This window comes from Salmo salar, chromosome ssa14 (genome assembly GCF_905237065.1).
Source record: "Salmo salar chromosome ssa14, Ssal_v3.1, whole genome shotgun sequence".
Classification (NCBI taxonomy): Eukaryota; Metazoa; Chordata; class Actinopteri; order Salmoniformes; family Salmonidae; genus Salmo; species Salmo salar.
Window position 1 is genome coordinate 23,320,588 of NC_059455.1, and position 24,525 is coordinate 23,345,112.

Here is a 24,525-nt window from a genome sequence, read left to right on the forward strand (position 1 = left end):
GGTATAATTACACAAACTCTGAATTCATTAGATTCGATTATTTATGACTGTTTTAAATGCAGTGGATTTGACCTTTAATTGTACAACAAACTTAATTTAGAGAAAATGTTTTTTTTTTTTTTAGATATATATATCGTGAATTGCTTGAAAAAGTTTGAAAAAATGTAGAGTTTTAGGCCATATCGCCCTAACTTGAGTCAGCATCTCAGTTCTGTTATGAACTTTATTCAAGCCAGTAAGAGCCAGTTTGGGATGTATTTACCAACTGAAGACTGCATCTAAACCAGAACGTTTTCATTCTCTTTGAAACACAGACATGTTGGCTACCTGAAAGACCAGTCTACCTCATATGTGTTAAAGTTGCACTATGCAGAAATCGCTCTGCCATTTCCTGGTTGCTAAATCTCTAATGGTTTGCTCAATTTCAGTTTATGTGACATAAAGATAAGCTAGCATAGTGTAGAAAATCATTGTAGTATTTAAACCGCTGTGGAATATAATTTCCATAACCAAAAATCTTGTTGTTTCAGCTGTTTGAAGCTGGTGCACAAAACCGAAAATAAAAGACGCAAAACAAAAATGAAGAACGGGAAGCATAGAAATAGCACACTTAGATAGTACAGATCTACCGCTTCTTAGACTTGCTTTCAAGTAGAATGATAGATCTATAACTCACATTTCTATGTGAATTTGGTCGAGTCGCCCCAAAAGTTACATATTGCCACTTTATGACGTTTACAACAGAATTGTTGCCTTATTGTGAGTGATTTAACTGCAGACGGTCAAAGGCCATTTTCATTAAGGAAAAAAACAACACTTTTGACAAGGATGAATGAGATCCAGATAGGTTACTTATAGAGGTGGATTTATCCCTATCCTCTATCTTTGTCTCTCTTTGTCTCTTTCTTTCTCTCTCTCACTCTCTTTCCATCCATCCCTCTCTCTCTATCCCTCGATCTCTCTCTCTCTTGCCAAACCTCTCTCTCTCTCCAAATCTCTCTCACACATTCTCTCTACCCCTCTCTCTGTGGCTCCACATGAAAGAGCATGTTGACTGGAGAGAGGGCAGCTGGCGGTCTGAAACAAAAGGAGCCTTCTAGCTGCTCTTAGTCTCTCTTTCAGCTGTCTCTTTTATAGCCCGGGCTCCGGCCTGTTTGTAAATCAAATCTGTCTCACTGGCCATAGAGAAGATGGAATCCGGTTGCCTAGGTTTTATCGTAGAGAAATGCAAAAACTCAGTTAAAGCAGGATGGAGCTGAATCAGGGCCCATGGCAAAAGTTCAATCCCACAATGCACCTGGGCTGACATCCCTCTCCGGCTTCTCTATTCTAATCGCCGTCTGAAGCCGAATCCACATTTGTGACCGACCGACCTCAATTCGGTCTTATGTAGCAAAGAAATTTGAAATGGTGTTGGACAAAAGTAGAGAATCAGAGCTAGAAAATTATATATCATACACTGCTGTTGAGGAACAATGGAAAGTAATTCTGCTTTGAAAGTTGCTAAACCACTTTTGAGAAAATGGCCCGTGAATATTTTGGTACACCTACTGGGGAGCTCTTCGTTGTCTACACCCATTCAGCATCTTTCACACCCTTGGGCCTCCCGAGTGGCGCAGCGGTCTAAGGCCTAAGGTCTGAGGCGTCACTACAGATCCAGATTTGATCCCGGGCTGTGTTGCAGCCAGCTGCGACCGGGAGATTCACGAGGCGGCGCACAATTGGCCTAGCGTCGTCCGGGTTAGGGGAGGGTTTGGCCGGCCGGGATGTCGTTGTCACATCGTGCTGTAGCGACTCCTGTAGCGTGCCGGGCGCATGCACACTGACACAGTCGCCAGTTGGACGGTGTTTCCTCTAACACATTGGTGCTGCTGGCTCCCGGGTTAAGTGAGCAGTGTGTCAAGAAGCAGTGCGGCTTGGCAAGGATGTGTTTCAGAGGACGCATGGCTCTCGACCTTCACCTCTCCCGAGTCCGTACGGGAGTTGCAGTGATGGGACAAGACTGTAACTACCAATTGGATATCACGAAAAAGGGGTCAAAAATAATCAAATCACATGTGCCAAATACAACCTTACAGTGAAATGCTTACTTACAAGCCCTTAACCAACAGTGCAGTTTTAAGAAAATACCTAAAAAAAAGTAAGAGATAAGAATAACAAATGATTAAAGAGCAGCAGTAAATAACAAAGCGGGGCTATATACAGGAGGTACCGGTACAGAATCAATGTGTGGGGGCACCGTTGTCGAGGTAATTGAGGTAACATGTACATGTAGGTAGAGTTATTAAAGTGACTATGCATAGATAATAACAGAGAGCAGCAACATTCTGGGGGGGCGGGGGCAATGCAAATAGTCTGGGAAGTCATTTGATTAGCTGTTCAAGAGTCTTATGGCTTGGGGTAGAAGCTATTTAGGAGCCTCTTGTACCTAGACATGGCGCTCCAGTACCGCTTGCCGTACGGTAGCAGAGAGAACAGTCTATGACTAGGGTGGCTGGAGTCTTTGACAATTTTTAGGGCCTTCCTCTGACACCGCCTGGTATAGAGGTCCTGGATGGCAGGAAGCTTGGCTCCGCTGATGTACTGGGCCATACGCACTACCCTCTGTAGTGCCTTGTGGTCGGAGGCCGAGCAGTTGCCATACCAGGCAGTGATGCAACCTGTCAGGATGCTCTCGATGGTGCAGCTGTAAAATATGGCAGTGATGCAACCTGCCAGGTTGCTCTCAATGGTGCAGCTGTAAAACCTTTTGAGGGTCTGAGGACCCATGCCAAATCTTTTCAGTCTCCTGAAGTAGGTTTTGTCGTGCCCTCTTCACGACTGTCTTGGTGTGCTTGGACCATGTTAGTTTGTTGGTGATGTGGACGCCAAGGAACTTGAAGCTCTCAACCTGCTCCACTACAGCCCCGTCGAAGAAAATGGGGGCGTGCTCGGTCCTCCTTTTCCTGTAATCCACAATCATCTCCTTTGTCTTGATCACGTTGGAGTCGTGCCTGGCCTTGCAGTCATGAGTGAACATGGAGTACAGGAGGGGACTGAGCACGCACCCCTGAGGGGCTCCTGTGTTGAATATCAGCTTGGCAGATGCGTTGTTACCTCCCCTTACCACCTGGGGGCGGCCCTTCAGGAAGTCCAGGATTCAGTTGCAGAGTGAGGTGTTTAGTCCCAGGGTCCTTAGCTTAGTGATGAGCTTTGAGGGCACTATGGTGTTGAATGCTAAGCTGTAGTCAATGAATAGCATTCTCACATAGGTGTTCCTTTTGTCCAGGTGTGAAAGGGCAGTGTGGAGTGCAATAGAGATTGCATCATATGTGGATCTGTTGGTGCGGTATGCAAATTGGAGTGGGTCTAGGGTTTCTGGGATAATGGTGTTGATGTGAGCCATGACCAGCCTTTCAAAGCATTTCATGGCTACAGACATGAGTGCTACGGGTCGGTAGTCATTTAGGCAGGTTACCTTAGTATTCTTGGGCACAGGGACTATGGTGGTCTGCTTGAAACATGTAGGTATTACAGACTCAGTCAGGGAGAGGTTGAAAATGTCAGTGAAGACACTTGCCAGTTGGTCAGCGCATGCTCAGAGTACACATCCTGGTAATCTGTCTGGCCCTGTGGCCTTGTGAATGTTGACCTGTTTAAAAGTCATTCGGAACAGCTGGTGCTCTCATGCAGTGTTACTTGCCTCGAAGCGAGCATAGAAGTTATTTAGCTCGTCTGGTAGGCTCGTGTCACTGTAATAGTTTGCAGGCCCTGCCACATTCGACGAGCCGGTGTAGTATGATTCGATCTTAGTCCTGTATTGACGCTTTGCCTGTTTGATGGTTCGTCGGAGGGCATAGCGGGATTTCTTTAGCTAGCAAGCCAGCAAGCTAACGTTCACCAGCTAGCTAACAGTACACTTTACCTTGCAATGAAACGACTTTCTGACAAAATTCGAAACCTATAATATCTGCAAATGTTGCTAGACTCTTGCCCGTGTACGTGGATGAACGATTCACGGCTTTAACTAAGTAAGACATCCTGGGTCTTTTCTGTTTTGTTTGTAGCTAGCTACAGCTTGTTTGGCCCGTTATGTCAAGTCACTCCGGTTCACACTGACCGTGTGCAGAAAGTAGTCATCACAACTTTTTCCCACTGATCTTTGTCTATAGCGCCTGTTAAATTCAGGGCAGCAATGTTGTTGAGAGCAGTAGCAACACTTTTGCAGTTCTTCATGGCTAACGTTATATCTTTCAAAAAAGCTGCAGTAGCAAGGAGTATCTACACATACTGAGCAGCTCATGTTATAGACAGAAGCATGCTACTGTACATAGCTGACGAATCCGAACTCTCGGCGTGTCTAGCCCATCCATTATCTCAGCCAATCATGGTTAGCGGGAAGTGTCCTGTCTTTTTCCGGTGGCTAATCCAACTAGGCTCATAATTTATCAATTTTATTCATAATTATAGATGGCATGCAAGTTTGTTATTAAGGCACATGAAAGTTCACATGTTCCAGATGGCATTTCTGACAAAAAAATAATTTTGATAAAAAAAGAAATAATAATTCCAATGCCTCTCCTGTGAAGTAGTGACGTGCGACATACGCCTAGCTTCTGGAAACGGGTCACATTTATGCTTACGTACAGTATTCTCAAAATCACATCCATGGTCCGGGGACTGATGTTTGTCGGATATGACCATAGACATCATTACCATTATCATTATTGTTGTCATCATCATGACTGTCACCATCATCACGATCATCACCACCATCTACATCAATACCGTCTGGAATGTGTTCAGATTAAATGTTAAAGGTGGTTTTGTAAAGAGACGCCCATTGGAGACTGAAAAGCATTATTTAGTCTATTGCATTCAGTATTGATTGTGAATGGCGTGCTCTTACACAGTACACATGATCAAAGTAAACAGTACAAGAATTGTTTGTAGGTATGCAAAACCATGAAAACATTAGCTGTTGGGTTTTTCAATTAGCTTTCTTCCAGGCTGAGCTGTATTCATGTGTTAATGAAAGCAATGTTTCTCCTGAAACGTAGGCCTAGATTAATTTTTTGTTTTATATTTGAATAGCTATATTTCCCATAAGGCAGTGTTTTCATAAGGTGGTTTGTCCTGTAATTTAAGTCTTCGGGATGTGTGTGTGCATGCATGCGTGCTGTCTCGGAGTGGAAGCGAATCACAGCGTTGTGTCTGTTCGTATTACTCCAGATAGACATCAATTCAGCATGGAACAACAACAGCATGAGCAGGTCAGCCCTTAATGACTGTTACTGCCCAGTCCGCTATCATTCTGACTTCCTCTCTCTTTTTAGTAAATTACATTACACAGACCATAGAATTACATATGTAATAGGATCTTTATGACTCAGACACTCAGCTGATGCTTATTCTCTAAGGCCAAGTCACTTTTTCCCTGGTTGTTTTAGGAATGAAAAAGTACCTTCATTGCCTGGGCATGAGTCTTTCCAACAAACGCTGAAAGAAATGATCAGACATGTAATGATAGCGTTTACCTCAACCGTGCCACCATCAATTCCAACGCTTAATAAATAACACACACTACTTAACAGATAAATAAATAACACACACTACTTAACAGATGGACACCATCATTTGCCATGGTGCTGACAGTTATTGCCTATTTTGATGAAATTGCCCCTGCTGTTGCAGTATTGGAGTGGTTCAGGCATCGTTTGCTCTGTACTGGATGGTGAGGGAAGTGGTAGTGGTGGATCCCCAGGTGCAGCAGACTCTCCCATGGAAGAGCCAGTCTGTCAGTTTGCCCCCTGGTGAGCAGGTGGATATCGCCTCATTTCTCAGACCTGTCTGCCACTCTCTCGTTCGCTCTCTCTCTCTGGTCAATGGGATCAGCTGTTCTTTCTCTCATCATTACTGCTTTTCTGGTAGAGTGCTTTGTCCTGATATTTTATTGCATCCCACATTGGGCTAAGAATAAGCATAGACACACACTTTTACTTGAATGGCAATGCCCTTTAGGCCAATACTATGTTGGCAGTGATTGCAGTGCTCTCTGTACTGTCGGCTACGGTTGGCTATGGGTTTGAGTCATGCTGCTGACGATGACAAAGGTTGTAACCTCACCTCATTCTATCTAGCCCCAGTCTATGGCATAGCACAGGCTCTTAACACTCTCAAATGTCATCTAACCTCTTAGATAACTGTCTGTCCTGTCCTGACACGGTGTCTGCACTCCAAATGGCACCCTATTCCCTATGGGCCCTGGTCTAAAGTAGTGCACTAAATAGGGAACAGTGTGCCATTTGGGACGGAGGTGTGTCCTCTGTTCCGGTTGCCAGGCAGGCACTCAGTGAAATGCTATAAACATCAGATCCAGCATGAGCTGAGCTGCGTTCACCTCTGCCTCATCACCTCTTTCAAAGAGCAGCTCAATTAAACAATGTGATATCTATCGAGCTCTCCGTAACCCAATACTCCACGTCCGCTGCCATGGGAGTTTGTTTTTAAACACAAGCCTTTGAAGTAGTCAGTCATTTGGGGACTAGATGTGTTTGAAATTCAAACATTGAATGACTTTAAGCACAGCCTTGCATTAAAAAACACTGTCTGATAAGTGGTTGGTTGGTTGGTTGGTTGGAAGAGGGGATAGAGATGAAAGAAGAGTGCGAGAACAATTTGCCTTGGATTGAGGTGACACAGGGCAGAGCCAGATTAAATCATTGGAATGGCACCTTTTTTTCTGGTCGGGATAAAGAGTGTTCAACTCATATTGTCAGAATCCAATGTATCAACGTCCACTTCCATGAGTATCATTTGGATGGTGGTTGTACTGTAGCCAGTGCAGACAACCATCATCCCAGTAGACCCCTGCCTGTCTAACCCCCAGCTCCACTCCACATGTGGTGCCCTGGTGTGACCATGGGTGGTGTTAGGATGGAAGCTACTGTTGGGGGTTAGCTATTGGCCACTGTGCCCTGCTGCCCACCTGTCATTGGCCCTGCCAGGGCAGATTAGAACGTGAAAAACCTCTCCCAGGGGTGCTGCCTGGCATGGCCAGTTCTGCTCGCCACAGGTCACAGTTCAGCTGTCTAATCAGGCGTAGCCAAAACAACACATTTATCACACACTCCTCTCTGTCCTCCCCCCTCTCTTTCTCGTTATGTCTATCCTCCGGTTCTCCGGCTGCCAGGGTGCAGCATTGTGTTACACCCTTCCTCCATCTGCTTCTCCTTCCATCCATCCATCCCTCCCTCCTGTCCCTCGTCCCTCTGCCATGCTCTATCTGTCCCACCCTGCACCGTACCTACAGGATGTCCCTGTACACAGCACATATCTACCCTAGTGAGAATAGTGTAGCACTATCCCCGAAAGGGCCGTTGTGGGCACCAGTGTACTATCGACCCGGGGAACAGGTAGTCTGGGCCTAGTGGTCTCAGCTCTGGTCTTGTGAACTGCCTCAGTAGGGAGAATCACTACCCATGATGCCCCCCCCCCCTTCTGGTACTGCACAAAAATCTAATTTGTATTTGGAGAAAGATGAAGGGATTGGGTCTCCTGGCCCCATTTGGGTTTCTACAACACCCTGGGTGCCAAATATGTGGAGGGAGGATTGGATTGTCCTGCTTGTATCTTGATCTGGGTAAAGGAGATTTTCAGATACTACTAATCTCCTTGAGACAGAGAGAGAGAAAGAAAGAACAGCTTCCAGCATCCCCTATCTCTGTCCCTTTCTCTATCCCTGCCCCTCCCTTGTCCCTGTCACTGTCCCTGCCCCTCTCCTTCACCCGTCCCAGGGCCTCTCCCCAGTCCCTGCTCCAGCCTCTTTCCCTGTCCTTGTCCCTCTCCCCAGCCCCAGCTACAGCACCTTTCCCTGTCCTTGTCCCTTTTCCCAGCTACAGCACCTTTCCCTGTCCTTGTCCCTCTCCCCAGCCCCAGCTACAGCACCTTTCCTTGTCCTTGTCCCTCTCCCCAGCCCCAGCTACAGCACCTTTCCCTGTCCTTGTCCCTCTCCCCAGCCCCAGCTACAGCACCTTTCCCTGTCCTTGTCCCTTTTCCCAGCCACAGAACCTTTCCCTGTCCCTGTCCCTCTCCCCATCCCCAGCACCTTTCCTTGTCCCTCTCCCCAGCCCCAGCCCCAGCTACAGCACCTTTCCTTGTCCTTGTCCCTCTCCCCAGCCCCAGCCACAGCACCTTTCCTTGTCCTTGTCCCTCTCCCCAGCCCCAGCCACAGCACCTTTCCTTGTCCTTGTCCCTCTCCCCATCCCCAGCCACAGCACTTTTCCTTGTCCTTCTCCCTCTCCCCAGCCCCAGCCACAGCACCTTTCCCTGTCCTTGTCCCTCTCCCCACCCCCAGCCCCAGCTACAGCACCTTTCCTTGTCCTTGTCCCTCTCCCCAGCCCCAGCCACAGCACCTTTCCTTGTCCTTGTCTCTCTCCCCAGCCCCAGCTACAGCACTTTTCCTTGTCCTTCTCCCTCTCCCCAGCCCCAGCCACAGCCACAGCACCTTTCCTTGTCCTTGTCCTTGTCCCTCTCCCCAGCCCCAGCCACAGCACCTTTCCTTGTCCTTGTCCCTCTCCCCAGCCCCAGCCACAGCACCTTTCCTTGTCCTTGTCTCTCTCCCCAGCCCCAGGTACAGCACCTTTCCCTGTCCTTGTCCCTCTCCCCAGCCCCAGCCCCAGCACCTTTCCTTGTCCTTGTCCCTCTCCCCAGCCCCAGCCACAGCACCTTTCCCTGTCCTTGTCCCTCTCCCCAGCCCCAGCTACAGCACCTTTCCTTGTCCTTGTCCCTCTCCCCAGCCCCAGCCCCAGCCACAGCACCTTTCCTTGTCCTTGTCCCTCTCCCCAGCCCCAGCCACAGCACCTTTCCTTGTCCTTGTCCCTCTCCCCAGCCCCAGCCACAGGACCTTTCCCTGTCCTTGTCCCTCTCCCCACCCCCAGCCCCAGCTACAGCACCTTTCCTTGTCCTTGTCCCTCTCCCCAGCCCCAGCCACAGCACCTTTCCTTGTCCTTGTCCCTCTCCCCAGCCCCAGCCACAGCACCTTTCCCTGTCCTTGTCCCTCTCCCCACCCCCAGCCCCAGCTACAGCACCTTTCCTTGTCCTTGTCCCTCTCCCCAGCCCCAGCCACAGCACCTTTCCCTGATACAGTAGTAGTGGTAGGAGCCATGCTCTCAGCAGCAGCACAGTAGTGTTCAGGCAGGATTTGTCTCCCTCTGCTCACGCAGCGTGTTGTCTCTCACACTGCATTATTTGTGTGGGTGTTATATAACAGCATGGCTCCTGGCTAACAGACCCCCACAAGCCCCAGCACGGAACGGCACAGGGAGGGGGAAAGAGCTGTGGGCACAGGGAGAGGGCAGGTACAGTACAATACATTACCTTACAGTGCAGTTAAGTACACCACTTTACAGTATAGTACAATATAGTGCAAAACAATACAGTACAACACATCACAGTACAATACAGTACTGAACACTTTCACACTGTTGCCTAAATTCTGCTGATACTAATGCAACCATAGAGAGCACAAGGAAACAAAGGCCTGGGTTGATGTCATGATATCTATTTCACTGGGGTCGAATGGCTTTTCCCCAGGTGGCCGGAGAGGATACATTTATCTGCTGCTCCCTCCATCCAGATCTGCTGGGAATCTATCAGCCCACTCTTAGAGCCTTAACAACAGAACAGTCATGGTGGTGCTGGTGCTTATTGCCTGGCTGGCTTTCAGGAGATGCAGTCTGTACTCTGCACCACAGGAGGAGCAGCGCACTGGCACCCGCTGTACTCACTCTCAACCCATATCTACAGTATCTGTATAGAGCTATGCTAGACTGTACTCACTCTCAACTCATATCTATAGTATCTGTATAGAGCTATGCTAGACTGTACTCCCTCTCAACCCATATCTACAGTATCTCTATAGAGCTATGCTAGACTGTACTCACTCTCAACTCATATCTACAGTATCTGTATAGAGCTATGCTAGACTGTACTCACTCTCAACCCATATCTACAGTATCTGTATAGAGCTATGCTAGACTGTACTCACTCTCAACCCATATCTACAGTATCTGTATAGAGCTATACCAGGCTGTACTCACTCTGAACCCATATCTACAGTATCTGTATAGAGCTATGCTAGACTGTACTCACTCTCAACTCATATCTACAGTATCTGTATAGAGCTATGCTAGACTGTACTCACTCTCAACCCATATCTACAGTATCTGTATAGAGCTATGCTAGACTGTACTCACTCTCAACCCATATCTACAGTATCTGTATAGAGCTATGCTAGACTGTACTCACTCTCAACCCATATCTACAGTATCTGTATAGAGCTATGCTAGACTGTACTCACTCTCAACCCATATCTACAGTATCTGTATAGAGCTATGCTAGACTGTACTCACACTCAACCCATATCTACAGTATCTGTATAGAGCTATGCTAGACTGTACTCACTCTCAACTCATATCTACAATATCTGTGTAGAAAGAGTCCATATAGAGCTATACCGGGCTGTACTCACTCTGAACCCATATCTACAGTATCTGTATAGAGATATACCAGACTGTACTCACACTGAACCCATATCTACAGTAATTGTATAGATAGAGCCTTATAGAGCCTGTATAGAGCTATACCGGGCTGTACTAACTCTCATCCCATATCTACAGTATCTGTATAGAGCTATACCAGGCTGTACTCACTCTGAACCCATATCTACAGTATCTGTATAGAGCTATACCAGGCTGTACTCACTCTGAACCCATATCTACAGTATCTGTATAGAGATATACCAGACTGTACTCACACTGAACCCATATCTACAGTAACTGTGTAGATAGACCCTGTTTAGAGATATAACTGGCTGTACTCACTCTTAACCCATATCTACAGCCATCCCTGTGGCTCAGTTGGTAGAGCATGGTGTGTGCAACGCCAGGGTTGTGGGTTCGATTCCCACGGGGGGCCAGAACAAAAAAATAAAATGCATGAAATGTATGTATTCACTACTGTAAGTCGCTCTGGATAAGAGCGTCTGCTAAATGACTAAAATGTAAAATGTACAGTATTTGTAGAGATAGAGGCTATACCAGCCTGTACTTACTCTAAATCCTTATCGAAAGTAACTATATAGATAGAGCCTTATAGAGCTATACCAGCCTGTACTTACTCTAAATCCTTATCTAAAGTAACTATATAGATAGAGCCTTATAGAGCTATACCAGGCTGTGCTCACTCTAAATCCCTATCTACAGTAACTGTATAGATAGAGCCTTTAGAGCCTGTATAGGGCTATATCAGACTGTGCTCACTCTAAACCCATATCTACAGTAACTGTATAGATAGAGCCTGTATAGAGATATATCAGGCTGTACTCACTCTAAACCCATATCTACAGTAACTGTATAGATAGAGCCTTATAGAGCCTGTATAGTATACCAGGCTGTGCTCACTCTAAACCCATATCTACAGTAATTGTATAGATAGAGCCTTTAGAGCCTGTATAGAGATATATCAGGCTGTACTCACTCTAAACCCATATCTACAGTAACTGTATAGATAGAGCCTTATAGAGCCTGTATAGTATACCAGGCTGTACTCACTCTCAACCATTATCTACAGTAATTGTATAGATAGAGACATATAGAGATATAACAGGTTGTATTCACTCTAAACTCATATCTACACTATATGTATAGATAGAGCCTGTATAGATATATAACATGCTGTACTCACTCTAAACCCATATATACAGTAACTGTATAGACAGAGATGTATAGAGCCTGTATAAAGATGTACCAGGCTGCAGGTTACAGTCACTTCACACCCTATCAATCTACTGTAATGTAACTGTATCGAAGCCTGTACAGAGATTTACCAGCATGCAGGTTTCAGTCACATCAATTTACTGTAACTGTAGTCTGGAATAGGGATTTACCAGCCTGAAGGTTACATTCACTCCAAACCCTTATCTACTGTAGCTATAGAGTCTTCACTTCACTGCATTAGATTTACCCCCAGCAGCACACACAGAGGAAAATAAAATGCTTACTAACACTGCCCTGGCAGCCCCTAATACAACACACACACACACACACACACACACACACACACACACAAGCTGAGGAGCAGGAGGCTCCTTTCCAGCAGCAGCCAGCGGCCTCTTTGACAGCATGCCTTTTTTCTCACATTAAGCAGCTAATTAAAAGTCGCTGGATCCCAATCTGCCTTTGTAGTGGGATCTCTTCAAAAGGGGCCGTCGGTTGGAGAGATAGAGAATGAATGGGGACACAGTGGGGAGAACAGCAGAGAACAGCGGTGGTGTGGTGAATTTAGGGAAAGGCCGAGAGGGCTGGTAATTAGGTGGCTGGCCTTTTGCATCTTATAAAAAGTGGACACAAGCACTCTTTTCTCTCTCTGCTGCTGCTCTGCTCTCTGTCTGAAGAATAGGCAATTACAGGGTGGGGTGTACGGAACTGATCTGAGGGGGCACTGTTAGTGGGATCGTCAAAGAGGAGTAATGACATTCAAACATCTAAATGTGTATATTGTCATGGAGACTACAGAACTATGGATGTAAATGGAGATAGAGAAAGAAAGAGAAATGAGCATGGCCAGAGAACATGAGACCTTTCTTCATTAAATGTGTATTATCCTAAGGCCAGGCAGAAAACTCAATTACAGCCAAATATGCTTCCCACAAACTGACCCAGGGGCTGCAGATTTTGTTATTTTAATAATACAGGCTAGAGAGGAGGAAACAGCAAAGGACTACTGCTGCAAATAGATGCCACGCATTCAACTCCTGTAAACAATCTTGACCTCGTTTCTTTCCAATTACAAAGTCCAATTTGTGCACAGCCTGCATCCTCATCAAATGTGGCTATATTGGCTACTGTATAGTGGTTTGTGGCTAACTATAGCCTGCATGCTACCAGCTTTGGGTCAATGTTGATGCTAGTTTGTGCCCTTACTACTTCCATATTATTCTGAGACCAAGTGATCTTCCAAAGATTGGACCATGTCCCAGATAGCAGAATCATATACTGTGATTATAATTTACAACTTTTTGTAATCACATAATTAGCAAGTATCATTGCAAATCCCAATGTCCAAGTGCTTCCATTCACTGGTGATGTGGAGGCCTCTTTAAGCTTGTACTGTATTATTCATTTGATCTGTTCCTTGTGCTCTATGTAATGCATGGTAGCGGGGTGTGACTCAACAATAATTGATATTTTTGTCACTTACAGTATTGTTGTGGTTTATACTGTATGCTGGTTATGTATGGTTACAATAGAATCTAACCAAGCATTTACATAGAGGATACCGGTGATGTTACACTAATACCGATGCTGTTGATGATAACAGTGGGGACATCACCATCACCAATAACTCAACAACTAACACGGCCAATAAAAACAGACCCGTTGCTCAGTGTTGCAGGATGATGATGTGTTGCTCTCTGTGTTTCCGCTTAGTTTTTGTTTATGCCTATTTTTAATAGTCTCCTCGCTAGCAGAGAGGGAGAGAGTGCTCCGTGTGTGTGTGTGTGCACCGTGTGTGTGTTCCAATTATCATCCCATTAGTGAGGTTCAGCTCCTCTCCTGCTATGTCCACTATTCACATTAATGAATCGTTCTGTAACACTGACGGGTAGATGAAGGGAGGGCACCTAGTGGGAAATATGAGGAGGGAGAGGGAGCATACCTGGGATGAGGGCTTGTTGTGGTTATGTGTCCAGAAATTGCATCCTATTCCCTATGTAGTGCACTACTTTTGGCCAGAGGCCTATGGAGTAGTGCACTATATAGGGGACAGGGTGCCATTTGAGACACAGCTTGTATGTTTGGCAGTGGATTCAGGCATAACAGGCTATACTCTAGAATGATACAGTTTGGTATCTGACTCACCCTGCGTTGTCGATGACTCAGATAATATGGAGTGTCTGTCTAGATGAGCCACATTCCGTTAGGTTTGTTCACGCTCTCAACAAATGCATCATGCTTTTCAGCGCGTAGTACATACAGGTAACTGGCAAAATAAAGGAAACACCAACTTAAAGTGTCTTAATAGGGCGTTGGGCCGCCACGAGCCAGAACAGCTTCAATGGAACTTGGCATAGATTCTACAAGTGTCTGGAACTCTATTGGAGGGATGCGACACCGTTCCTCCACAATAAATTCCATAATTTGGTGTTTTGTTGATGGTGGTGGAAAACACTGTCTCAAGCACCCCTCCAGAATCTCCAATACATCATTTTCATGCTCATCAAACCATTCAGTGACCACTCGTGTGCTGTGGATGGGGGCATTGTCATCCTATGGGGGCATAGCCATGGTAGCCAAAATAATGGCCTGCCCAGCATTTTGATACATTTTTATTTTTTTATTTTTTTATTTAACCTTTATTTAACCAGGTAGGCTAGTTGAGAACAAGTTCTCATTTGCAACTGTGACCTGGCCAAGATAAAGCATAGCAATTTGACACATACAACAACACAGAGTTACACATGGAGTAAAACAAACATACAGTCAATAATACAGTAGAAAAAAAGAAGGAAAAAAAGTCTATATACAGTGAGTGCAAATGATGTACGATAAGGGAGTTAAGGTAATAAATAGGCCATGGTGGCAAAGTAATTACAATATAGCAATTAAACACTGGAATGGTGGATGTGCAGAAGATGAATGTGCAAGTATAGATACTGGGGTGCAAAGAAGCAAGATAAATAAATAAATACAGTATGGGAATGAGGTAGATAGATGGGCTGTTTACAGATGGGCTATGTACAGGTGCAGTGATCTGTGAGCTGCTCTGACAGCTGGTGCTTAAAGCTAGTGAGGGAGATATGAGTCTCATGCTTCAGTGATTTTTGCAGTTCGTTCCAGTCATTGGCAGCAGAGAACTGCAAGGAAAGGCGACCAAAGGAGGAATTGGCTTTGGGGGTGACCAGTGAGATATACCTGCTGGAGCGCGTGCTACGAGTGGGTGCTGCTATGGTGACCAGTGAGCTGAGATAAGGCGGGGCTTTACCTAGCAGAGACTTGTAGATAACCTGTAGCCAGTGGGTTTGGCGACAAATATGAAGCGAGGGCCAACCAACGAGAGCGTACAGGTCGCAGTGGTGGGTTGTGTATGGGGCTTTGGTGACAAAACGGATGGCACTGTGATAGACTGCATCCAATTTGTTGAGTAGAGTGTTGGAGGTTATTTTATAGATGACATTGCCGAAGTCGAGGATTGGTAGGATGGTCAGCTTTACGAGGGTATGTTTGGCAGCATGAGTGAAGGATGCTTTGTTGCGATATAGGAAGCCGATTCTAGATTTAATTTTGGATTGGGGATGCTTAATATGAGTCTGGAAGGAGAGTTTACAGTCTAACCAGACACCTAGGTATTTGTAGTTGTCCACGTATTCTAAGTCAGAGCCGTCCAGAGTAGTGATGCTGGACGGACGGGCAGGTGCGGGCAGTGATCGATTGAATAGCATGCATTTAGTTTTACTTGCATTTAAGAGCAGTTGGAGGCCACGGAAGGAGAGTTGTACGGCATTGAAGCTCGTCTGGAGGTTAGTTAACACAGTGTCCGAAGAGGGGTCAGAAGTATACAGAATGGTGTCGTCTGCGTAGAGGTGGATCAGAGAATCACCAGCAGCAAGAGCAACATCATTGATGTATACAGAGAAGAGAGTCGGTCTGAGAATTGAACCCTGTGGCACCCCCATAGAGACTGCCAGAGGTCCGGACAACAGGCCCTCCGATTTGACACACTGAACTCTATCAGAGAAGTAGTTGGTAAACCAGGCGAGGCAATCATTTGAGAAACCAAGGCTGTCATGACCCTAATCATGATGGGATGTATCTTCCTTAACTCAGGAACCACATCTGTGTTGAAGCACCTGCTTTCAATATACTTTGTATCCCTCATTTACTCAAGTGTTTCCATTATTTGGGCAGTTACCTGTACATCAATTATAAGTGGATTACCTCATGATATGGTGGAGTTGTGGTAGGCAGCACTCCCTTTGGTGGCCAGAGACAAAGGAATGGTTTGTTGTAGAGTAGACTGATCATTAGAATGCTAAGACTAGAGTTTAGTGTTTGTTGTTGTGGCTCTAGATGGGCATTGCAGCTCCGTAATTGCTTTCCATGTATTTTCATCTCCAGTGAGAGAATACTTGAAGGTTAAGTCTTAGGTGTTTTTATTTCAAAGCTATTGGTACTACTGCTTTTCAGAAGCAACCTTCTCATGAATTCTGTAAACATTGCGTTCCCACAGGCATTTACCTGTATTTGCACATTCCAGTTGACTTTGATGTCGACAATGCATCCCCTCTTTCTTTCTCCAGTGGGCCGCCTCCTCATCGAGTTTGCCTCCCAGATGACGATGGAACGGGTGCAGAAGGAGAACCCCAACGTGACGGAGGGGGGCAAGTACACCCCACCGGACTGCCGCGCCAAACAGAAGGTGGCTATCATTATCCCGTTCAGACACAGAGACAACCACCTCAAGTACTGGCTGCACTACCTACATCCCATCCTACGACGGCAGAAGATCGACTACGGCATCTATATCATAACCCAGGTCAGTGTTTAGGATCAACTGATTTAGGATCCGCTTCTTCTACCCTGGACCTACTGTAACTTTAACTATCAATAGATATTAGCCACACAACAAAGTGGGCCATTGAACCATAGATATTATGGAATTATAATGCTGTGCCTCACTACCTTTTCCAGTACGAGATGAATAATCCAATGCACGCTGCTGTTTCATCCTTGTCCGTCCACTGAGTGACACATTCCATTCCCAAAACACTTCAAGAAAGGTCAAAGGAGCTTCTTATTCATGTAGGGGCAGGATCGTTCAACTTCAAGTGCCCCAGCCCCTCCATGTCCACCCCTGTTCACCATGAGACAATAGAAGTTTCGTACAATTCCACCATTCAGGGGAGGATGCTGGGTAATGTGCTCTGATGTCCTCCGTCAATCCTTCCAGTGGGTGCAGCACCCTAGTCACTCCCTCTGTGGAACAGGCGTTTTGGTTCCACCTGCTCAGTTCAGCCCAACGTGTCTCTTGATTTATGTCCCAGGCTCTCATATCTCCGTTATTATCCATGTCAGAGGCCTCATCTTCTCTATCATTAATGCTGCGCTGGTTCTTCTTCTGCACTGGGAACAGAGAAGCAGAAAAGAAGAGTATGTGCGTGCGTGCATGCAATCCCCTTTCATTTCCATCCGGTCTATTCTCCCTGAACAGCTACTGTAGCTGTAGCTGTAGCTATTGTACTGTGAAAAGCAAGGCTATTATTTAGGCTATGCAAATGTTTGGATGATGAGCAGAACAGAGTTCTTTTCACAGTCTTTTGTTTGTTGACCCATAATTAAGGGTGACCTGCCTGTTTGGTTTTGGACTAGTTTTAGGCATTGTGGGAATTCTTATCTAGCCTAATAAGTGGAATTTGCAGATCACCATTTGAGCTGTCAGATGCTGGAAGCACATAACATTATCCAAGCAGCATATGTATATTAAATATAATGTAATCCGTTTCATATAGAGTTAATTTCCATTAGCAACAGTGACAAAGTAAAGTCCCTCACTCCCAGAGGATTGACACACCAAGACACCAACCACCAGCTGCAGGGAAAAGCTTTGATTCTTTTTTTTATTTTCTGTTGATTACATTTTTGTAGACTCATTTATTGGTACACTCTTAAATAAAACGTGCTACCTAGAAGGTTCTTCGGCTGTCCCCATAGGAGAACCATTTGAAGAACCATTTTTGGTTGCAGGTAAAACACTTTTGGGTTCCATGTAGAACCCTTTCTACAGAGGTTTCTACATGGAACCAAAAAGGGTTCTACCTGCAACCAAAAAGGGTTCTACTATGGGGACAGCCGAAGAACCCTTCTGGAACTCTTTTTTCTAAGAGTGTAGTTGCGTCTCTGGTTTGTGACTTGATGTGTTTTTGAAATAAAGCCTAAAACGACCTGTCCCTCCAAATTAGTGTTTTGTGATATATCTGACTTTGTTTTTGTGCAACATAATTACCATTGTGACTAAGCTCAGTATTGAGCCTGAGAGAGCTATGAAATACTGTCTGTGTACCATGTACTACAATACTTATAACCACTATGCTAAGAAGTAATAAAAAAAATGTCTTTTGATTATTTCATTAACCTATATCATGTTATTTCAAGTTATTCCTTTGGAGCGCATGCGAAAGTGATTTTGAATGGGAGTAACGAGTGTGTTGATATAACGGTAGTATTATCAAAATTCTGCTTTCAATCGGCATAGTACTGTATGATTCAGTGCAATACCTATCACAACATTCAAAATATCAGAATTGGTTAAATAACGTTATGCATGCCAACATATAAGGCAAGAATTAAGAGTAGGTAAAGTTATGGTGGCAGGTGAAATAATAGTTCTCCAATGTTTTACCATTGGAACATTTGATGTACAGTCACATTCACCTTGGTTGTCTGAATCATGCTGTAGAGTTCACAGCTGGCGATGTCTCGTCGTGATTGGTTATTATGTTGGTTACAACTCAAATCTCTTTAAAAGAGTCTTCTATAATAACCCAATGAAAGCCTATAGCCGACATAACAAAACAAGATGTTTACAATCAGTATTGTTTTGATAATACAATTGTTTAATTGAAACTTAAATAAACAATCCCCAGAATCATATATAGGCTGCAAAAATCCTACATTTTATTTAATTTGCAAAAATATTCCATTCACCACTTGAATGAAAGCCTCAATTAGCCAACAAATACAGCTAAAACAATGTAGGGCTGTAAAGGAAGAAGTGTCTTGTTTTTCGAAAATCAAGTGTAATTGCGCCATTGTATTTACCCATGTTCTCTCTCAACTCTGGCACCACCCGCCAGCTGATTTTCTTGCCCGATGCAGGACTCTATAGTGCAAGAGGAGAGAGACTCAGACAGAAACATTCACCACTCCATTCATTTACAAAAGGATAGTCTAATAGCGGTTCACAATGCACTAGCAAGGTGCGAGAATACTGTAAATACTGATGGCCTATAATAATTGGTACACTATAGTACGTTCACCTGACACAATACTAAAATTTTAAATATCTAACTGAATATCACAGACCTGATTTGCCCTAAATAAAATGCATCAACCCCCTAGAAATATGTCAAGTTATTATACTCCACATAATAATCAAAACAACCTTACGATAAGTCATGATTTATTAACTGTATAGCCAATAGAAAGAAGCATATACAGTATTTTTTCATCAACATCTTTGTGTTTTTGTTAATAAAATAATGACGAAAAATCTAGATGAAGTAGATGTGCTCAAAAATGCCTCTAGTGCTTCAAATGAGCATTAACGGCAAGCACCGCAACTCGCCGACGCGTACCAAACAGCATACCGCACACTATATGTAGTATGGCGCAACTTTTAAACGAGGAACCACTGTACACATCATGGCAGTTTTATTTCCTAGGTTAACTCTCTACGTATGGCTCAGTCAGATAGTGAGTGCTGCTCTATAATTGTTACTATAATAGGGGCTTCACACCATGGCTGCACTGGGATCTACTCCCTCCCACAACAACGCAACCAGAGGAGGGAGAGAAGCCTTGACAATCATAAGGCAACCAGAGACCAAGGATACAAGGGATTTTGACTCACTAATCGCATCCACACCGTTCTGCTGCTGCCATTTCAACTATCTTATCCTCCTCTCTCGTAGGAGGACACTTTATCCATTACGCGCACCAGAGTGTTAAATGATTGTAAGTCGGAGCCTTTTACTCAGAGCGGTGGGGAGAAAGCAGAGCAGTTGGGAGGAAAACAGGATAATTTCCCAGTTTATCATGCTTGCAGATCATTTCTGCCATGTCCTATGAGTCAAAACAGTTGTTTGAGGGAAATTCACCAGAGACAGACAGATATCTTCTCCAGCTGCCACACCCCGGGCCAGCAGCCTTAGTGCTTATTCAATACCAGCTCTGTCACTCAGTAGAAGAGAGGGTCTACTCTCCTCTGCTCCTAATCTGATTCTGAACATGTGAACTCTTCCAGGAGATGCACAGACACAGGTGGTGCAGCAAAGAGCTTCAACCCCATTACTGTGCAATGAGCTTAGGCATCACATCATGGCATCATGGCGTCACATGACATGGCATCACATATCACATGTAGCCTAAAATGACCAGTGGGAAAACAAATGGGGGAAAGCCTGGCAGACAGATACATAACCCTCCCTGTTCACCCAGTGGACTCCTATCTGATCTCAGATAGAGACTCAGCAGTTTATTCATAACTTACCAAGGACACTAAGGACAGCCAGCCATTGGACAGCCATAGCTACTGTTATAACAGTATGTTCTGCGTGGGCGGCTGGACGTGGTGTCCGTGGTTCTGGTGGGGTCTGAGTCTAGCTGCTGCAGAGCTGTAACACCTGCCAGGAACCAATGCCAACGTTTGCCTGTCGCCCCCATGATGCTCATCATGTTCACTGGAAGGAGGCCCAGATTGGGGGACTAAAAAAGGAACACTTAATATTGCTGGCGGTGCTGTTAACATGCTGTTGAAAAGAGGAAAGGAAGATGCTGTCCACTGGAGAATATATGTTAGGTTAGATTCCATTTTCAACTAGATGATTAGAAACAATACCATATGACGTAACATAATGATATCATCATTAGCGTTTCATCATAATCTTTAAGTATCACCGACATGCGTGACAGAACAGAGTGTGACAGCTGATCTACAAAGCAGCGGTGGAGTGATTGATTCTGTGCTGTCTCATCTGATGCTTCCGTGATCAGCACTAGCTGGCTGGCTGGGACATGCGTGTTAGAGAGGGGGTGTTGGTCACACAGACTAAAGCCTGCAGTCATAGAGGATGCTGCTTGTCCTAGTGGTGACATGGAGATTGCTTGGAGCCTTGGATAGAGATCGTATGAGATTCATTTCAATACTTGTATCAGAAGACATGCATAGCCACTTGAATGATATCATTTAAATCCCAGTTTCCACAAACACAGTATGGTGCCCATGCTAGAACAATCAAAGTATGCTTTAACTACCTGCATGATTTGCAAATTATTCATAGTCATTACAATTTACAAGTACTGGAATTTGCTGAGGGCTTTATGTATGCTGCCCTCTATGTTATCTAAACTGAAGCTATAGGCTGAACTCCTCGTGATTATCAACACAGGACATGGTTATCTCTCCCCCCTGAGATGGTGAGGTCATCAGAGGCAGACTACTTCATATCAGTATCATAATGGAATGGATCTTGACACTTTTAGCATTTCAAAAGAATGGAACCTTATAGACGGGTAGGTTATTTAGCAACAAAACCCATGTGCGCGCAACTATGTAGCAAAACAGACAGGTTTGGCTTAGTGTTGACAACATGTAAATTATATTTGGTCTCCAATGTTTATTGAAAACATAAATACATTTGCACAATGAGCAAATACATCATTACAGTTGTTGGTTAGATAGCTAGTGAATTTTTTGCCATATTAGCATAGACGTGGCATCAGTCAAAACATCTCTAAACAAGTCATGGTATCAAGAACAATATGAAACTAACTGAAACAAACCAACTACGTTTCCTCATATGGAAGCTTCTTGTCATTGTCGCTAGCTATCTGGCCACACAGAATCGCAACAACACATGGACTTCTGACCCATTGAAGCGTGCACATTGTTTTTGTGACGTTGTCAACTAACCCATCTATTGCAAAAAGTGTCAATTATTTTGTCTCTAGTCTCTATCCATTGTTCCTGTTCCCAAGAAAGCTAACTGAGCTAAACGACTATCACCACGTAGCACTCACTTCCATCATCATGAAGTGCTTTGAGAGACTATTCAAGGATCATATCACCTCCACTCTACCTGACACCCTAAACCCACTCCAATTTGCTTACCGCCCCAATAGGTCCACAGACGCAATCGCAATCGCACACTGCCCTAACCCATCTGGACAAGAGGAATACCTATGTAAGAATTCTGTTCATCAACTACAGCTCAGTATTTAACACCATAGTACCCTCCAAACTCGTCATTAAGCTCGAGACCCTGGGTCTCGTCCCTGCCCTGTGCAACTGGATCCTGGACTTCCTGACGGGCCGCCCCCAGGTGGTGAGGGTAGGAAACAACATCTCTACCCCGCTGATCCTCAACACTGGAGCCCCACAAGGGTGCGTTCTCAGCCCTCTCCTGTACTCCCTGTTCACCCATGACTGCGTGGCCATGCACGCCTCCAACTCATTCATCAAGTTTGCAGATGACACTACAGTGGTAGGCTTGATTACCAACAACGACAAGACGGCCTACAGGGAGGAGGTGAGGGCCCTCGGAGTGTGGTGTCAGGAAAATAACCTCACACTCAACGTCAACAAAACAAAGGAGATGATCGTGGACTTCAGGAAACAACAGAGGGAGCACCCCCCTATCCATTGACAGGACAGTAGTGGAGAAGGTGGAAAGTTTTAAGTTCCTCGGCATACACATGACGGACAAACTGAAATGGTCCACCCACACAGACAGCGTGGTGAAGAAGGCGCAACAGCACCTCTTCAACCTCAGGAGGCTGAAGAAATTTGGCTTGTCACCAAAAACACTCACAAACTTTTACAGATGCACAATCGAGAGCATCCTGTCGGGCTGTATCACCGCCTGGTACGGCGACTGCTCCGCCCACAACCGTAAGGCTCTCCAGAGGGTAGTGAGGTCTGCACAATGCATCACCGGGGGCAAACTGCCTGCCCTCCAGGACACCTACACCACCCGATGTCACAGGAAGGCCAAAAAGATCATCAAGGACAACAACCACCTGAGCCACTGCCTGTTCACCCCACTATCATCCAGAAGGCGAGGTCAGTACAAGTGCATCAAAGCTGGGACCGAGAGACTGAAAAACAGCTTCTATCTCAAGGCCATCAAACAGCCATCACTAACATTGAGTGGCTGCTGCCAATATACTGACTTAAATCTCTAGCCACTTAATAATTAAAAATTTATTGTAATAAATGTATCACTAGTCACTTTAAACAATGCCACTTTATATAATGTTTACATACCCTACATTACTCATCTCATATGTATATCCTGTACTTTATAGCATCTACCGCATCTTGCCTATGCCGTTCGGCCAATCGCTCATCCATATATTTATATGTACATATTCTTATTCATTCCTTTACACTTGTGTGTATAAGGTAGTTGTTGTGAAATTGTTAGATTACTTGTTAGATATTACTGCATGGTCGGAACTAGAAGCACAAGCATTTCGCTACACTCGCATTAACATCTGCTAACCATGTGTATGTGACCAATAAAATTTGATTTGATTTTGATTTGATGAACCTTTAGGTATCTTTCCTTGACCCAAGTAGTACAGAAATTCAAGCCCCCCCCCCATAAGAGGTAATCATAATTTTCAGGCAGACTTAAGAAATCTCCTGATAAACTGCTCAGACTTAAGAAAGGCTTATCCCTCTCTTTATTGGTGTATTTTCCTCCTCAGGTCTAATAACCCAGTGTGGGATTGTGATACACTCTTCATCTGGCACACTTTTCTCTCTCCACTGGTATGAGTTGAAAAAGCAGAAAAGGAGGAGGTTTGTGCAGTTGACCAAGGAATAGGATATTGATCCTATGAGCAACTCTTTCGGCCCTCACTGTGTGTTCACTGTGTGTTCACTGTGTGTTCTAAAAACCACTCGTACTGTTTTGCAGAGCGGAGAGCAGACAGTGTAAAGTTACTTGCGTTACACTCTCCGACCAAGCGAAACAGGCAGCCAGTTTGGCTCTGAACTGGGCTGTTCATAACTGGAGTGCAGAGTATTACACAGAAGTCTCTGTTCAGAGTACAGAGGAAGGAGAGGGAAAGAGGTGAATCATTCTCAAAGATGACAGGGAACGAACATTTGGAATGATTGGTGGGCTTGGAGTAGGAGCAAGCACAATATTACTACACTGAAGACCGAGGATGTCTATCAGTCTTTTAATATAGAAGAAGAGAAAAGGCCAATGACTTGATGATGATGTACGTTGGTACCCATTTGCTTGGAAAAAGTCCCAAAGAGAGCTGATGTACACTATTGCCATATGCTGCATTAATAAAGAGGTAATTGAGGCTTTATTTTATTGGCTGAGTACTTAGGTCCCAACCTCTCTGATTCGGTGCGGTTGGGTTAAATGCAGAAGATACATTTCAGTTGTATTCATTCAGTTGTGCAACTGACTAGGTATCCCCCTTTCCTTTCCCTTTCTCTTCTGTTATTTACCACTTCTTCCCATTAAAAGCAGAACGCAGAGAGAAAGAAAAACTGTCTTCAAGGTTTAGTCGACAACCATAAAATAAATGGACTTACAGCTCAATGAACATGGTAGATGATCATAAAGTGGTAGTCTCAAGACAACACTTTTCTTGTGTAAACGGGAATCTTAAGGATGACTACATGTGGATACCATTAGATGTGGTAGTCAAGTGATGAATAAAGTAAAATATAAACTATGTT

The 24,525-nt window shown here is 44.7% G+C and overlaps 1 protein-coding gene across 2 annotated transcripts in view; it reads left to right on the forward strand.

Moving 5' to 3' along the window:
• The window catches only part of LOC106569086 (beta-1,4-galactosyltransferase 2), a 141,538-nt gene that overhangs the window by 69,510 nt on the left and 47,503 nt on the right, over positions 1–24,525 (forward strand). For both annotated transcript variants that reach the window (XM_014140075.2, XM_014140076.2), the window contains exon 3: positions 16,340–16,575. In XM_014140075.2, the coding sequence (XP_013995550.2) occupies positions 16,340–16,575 (236 nt within the window). The remainder of the gene's footprint in view (positions 1–16,339; positions 16,576–24,525) is intronic.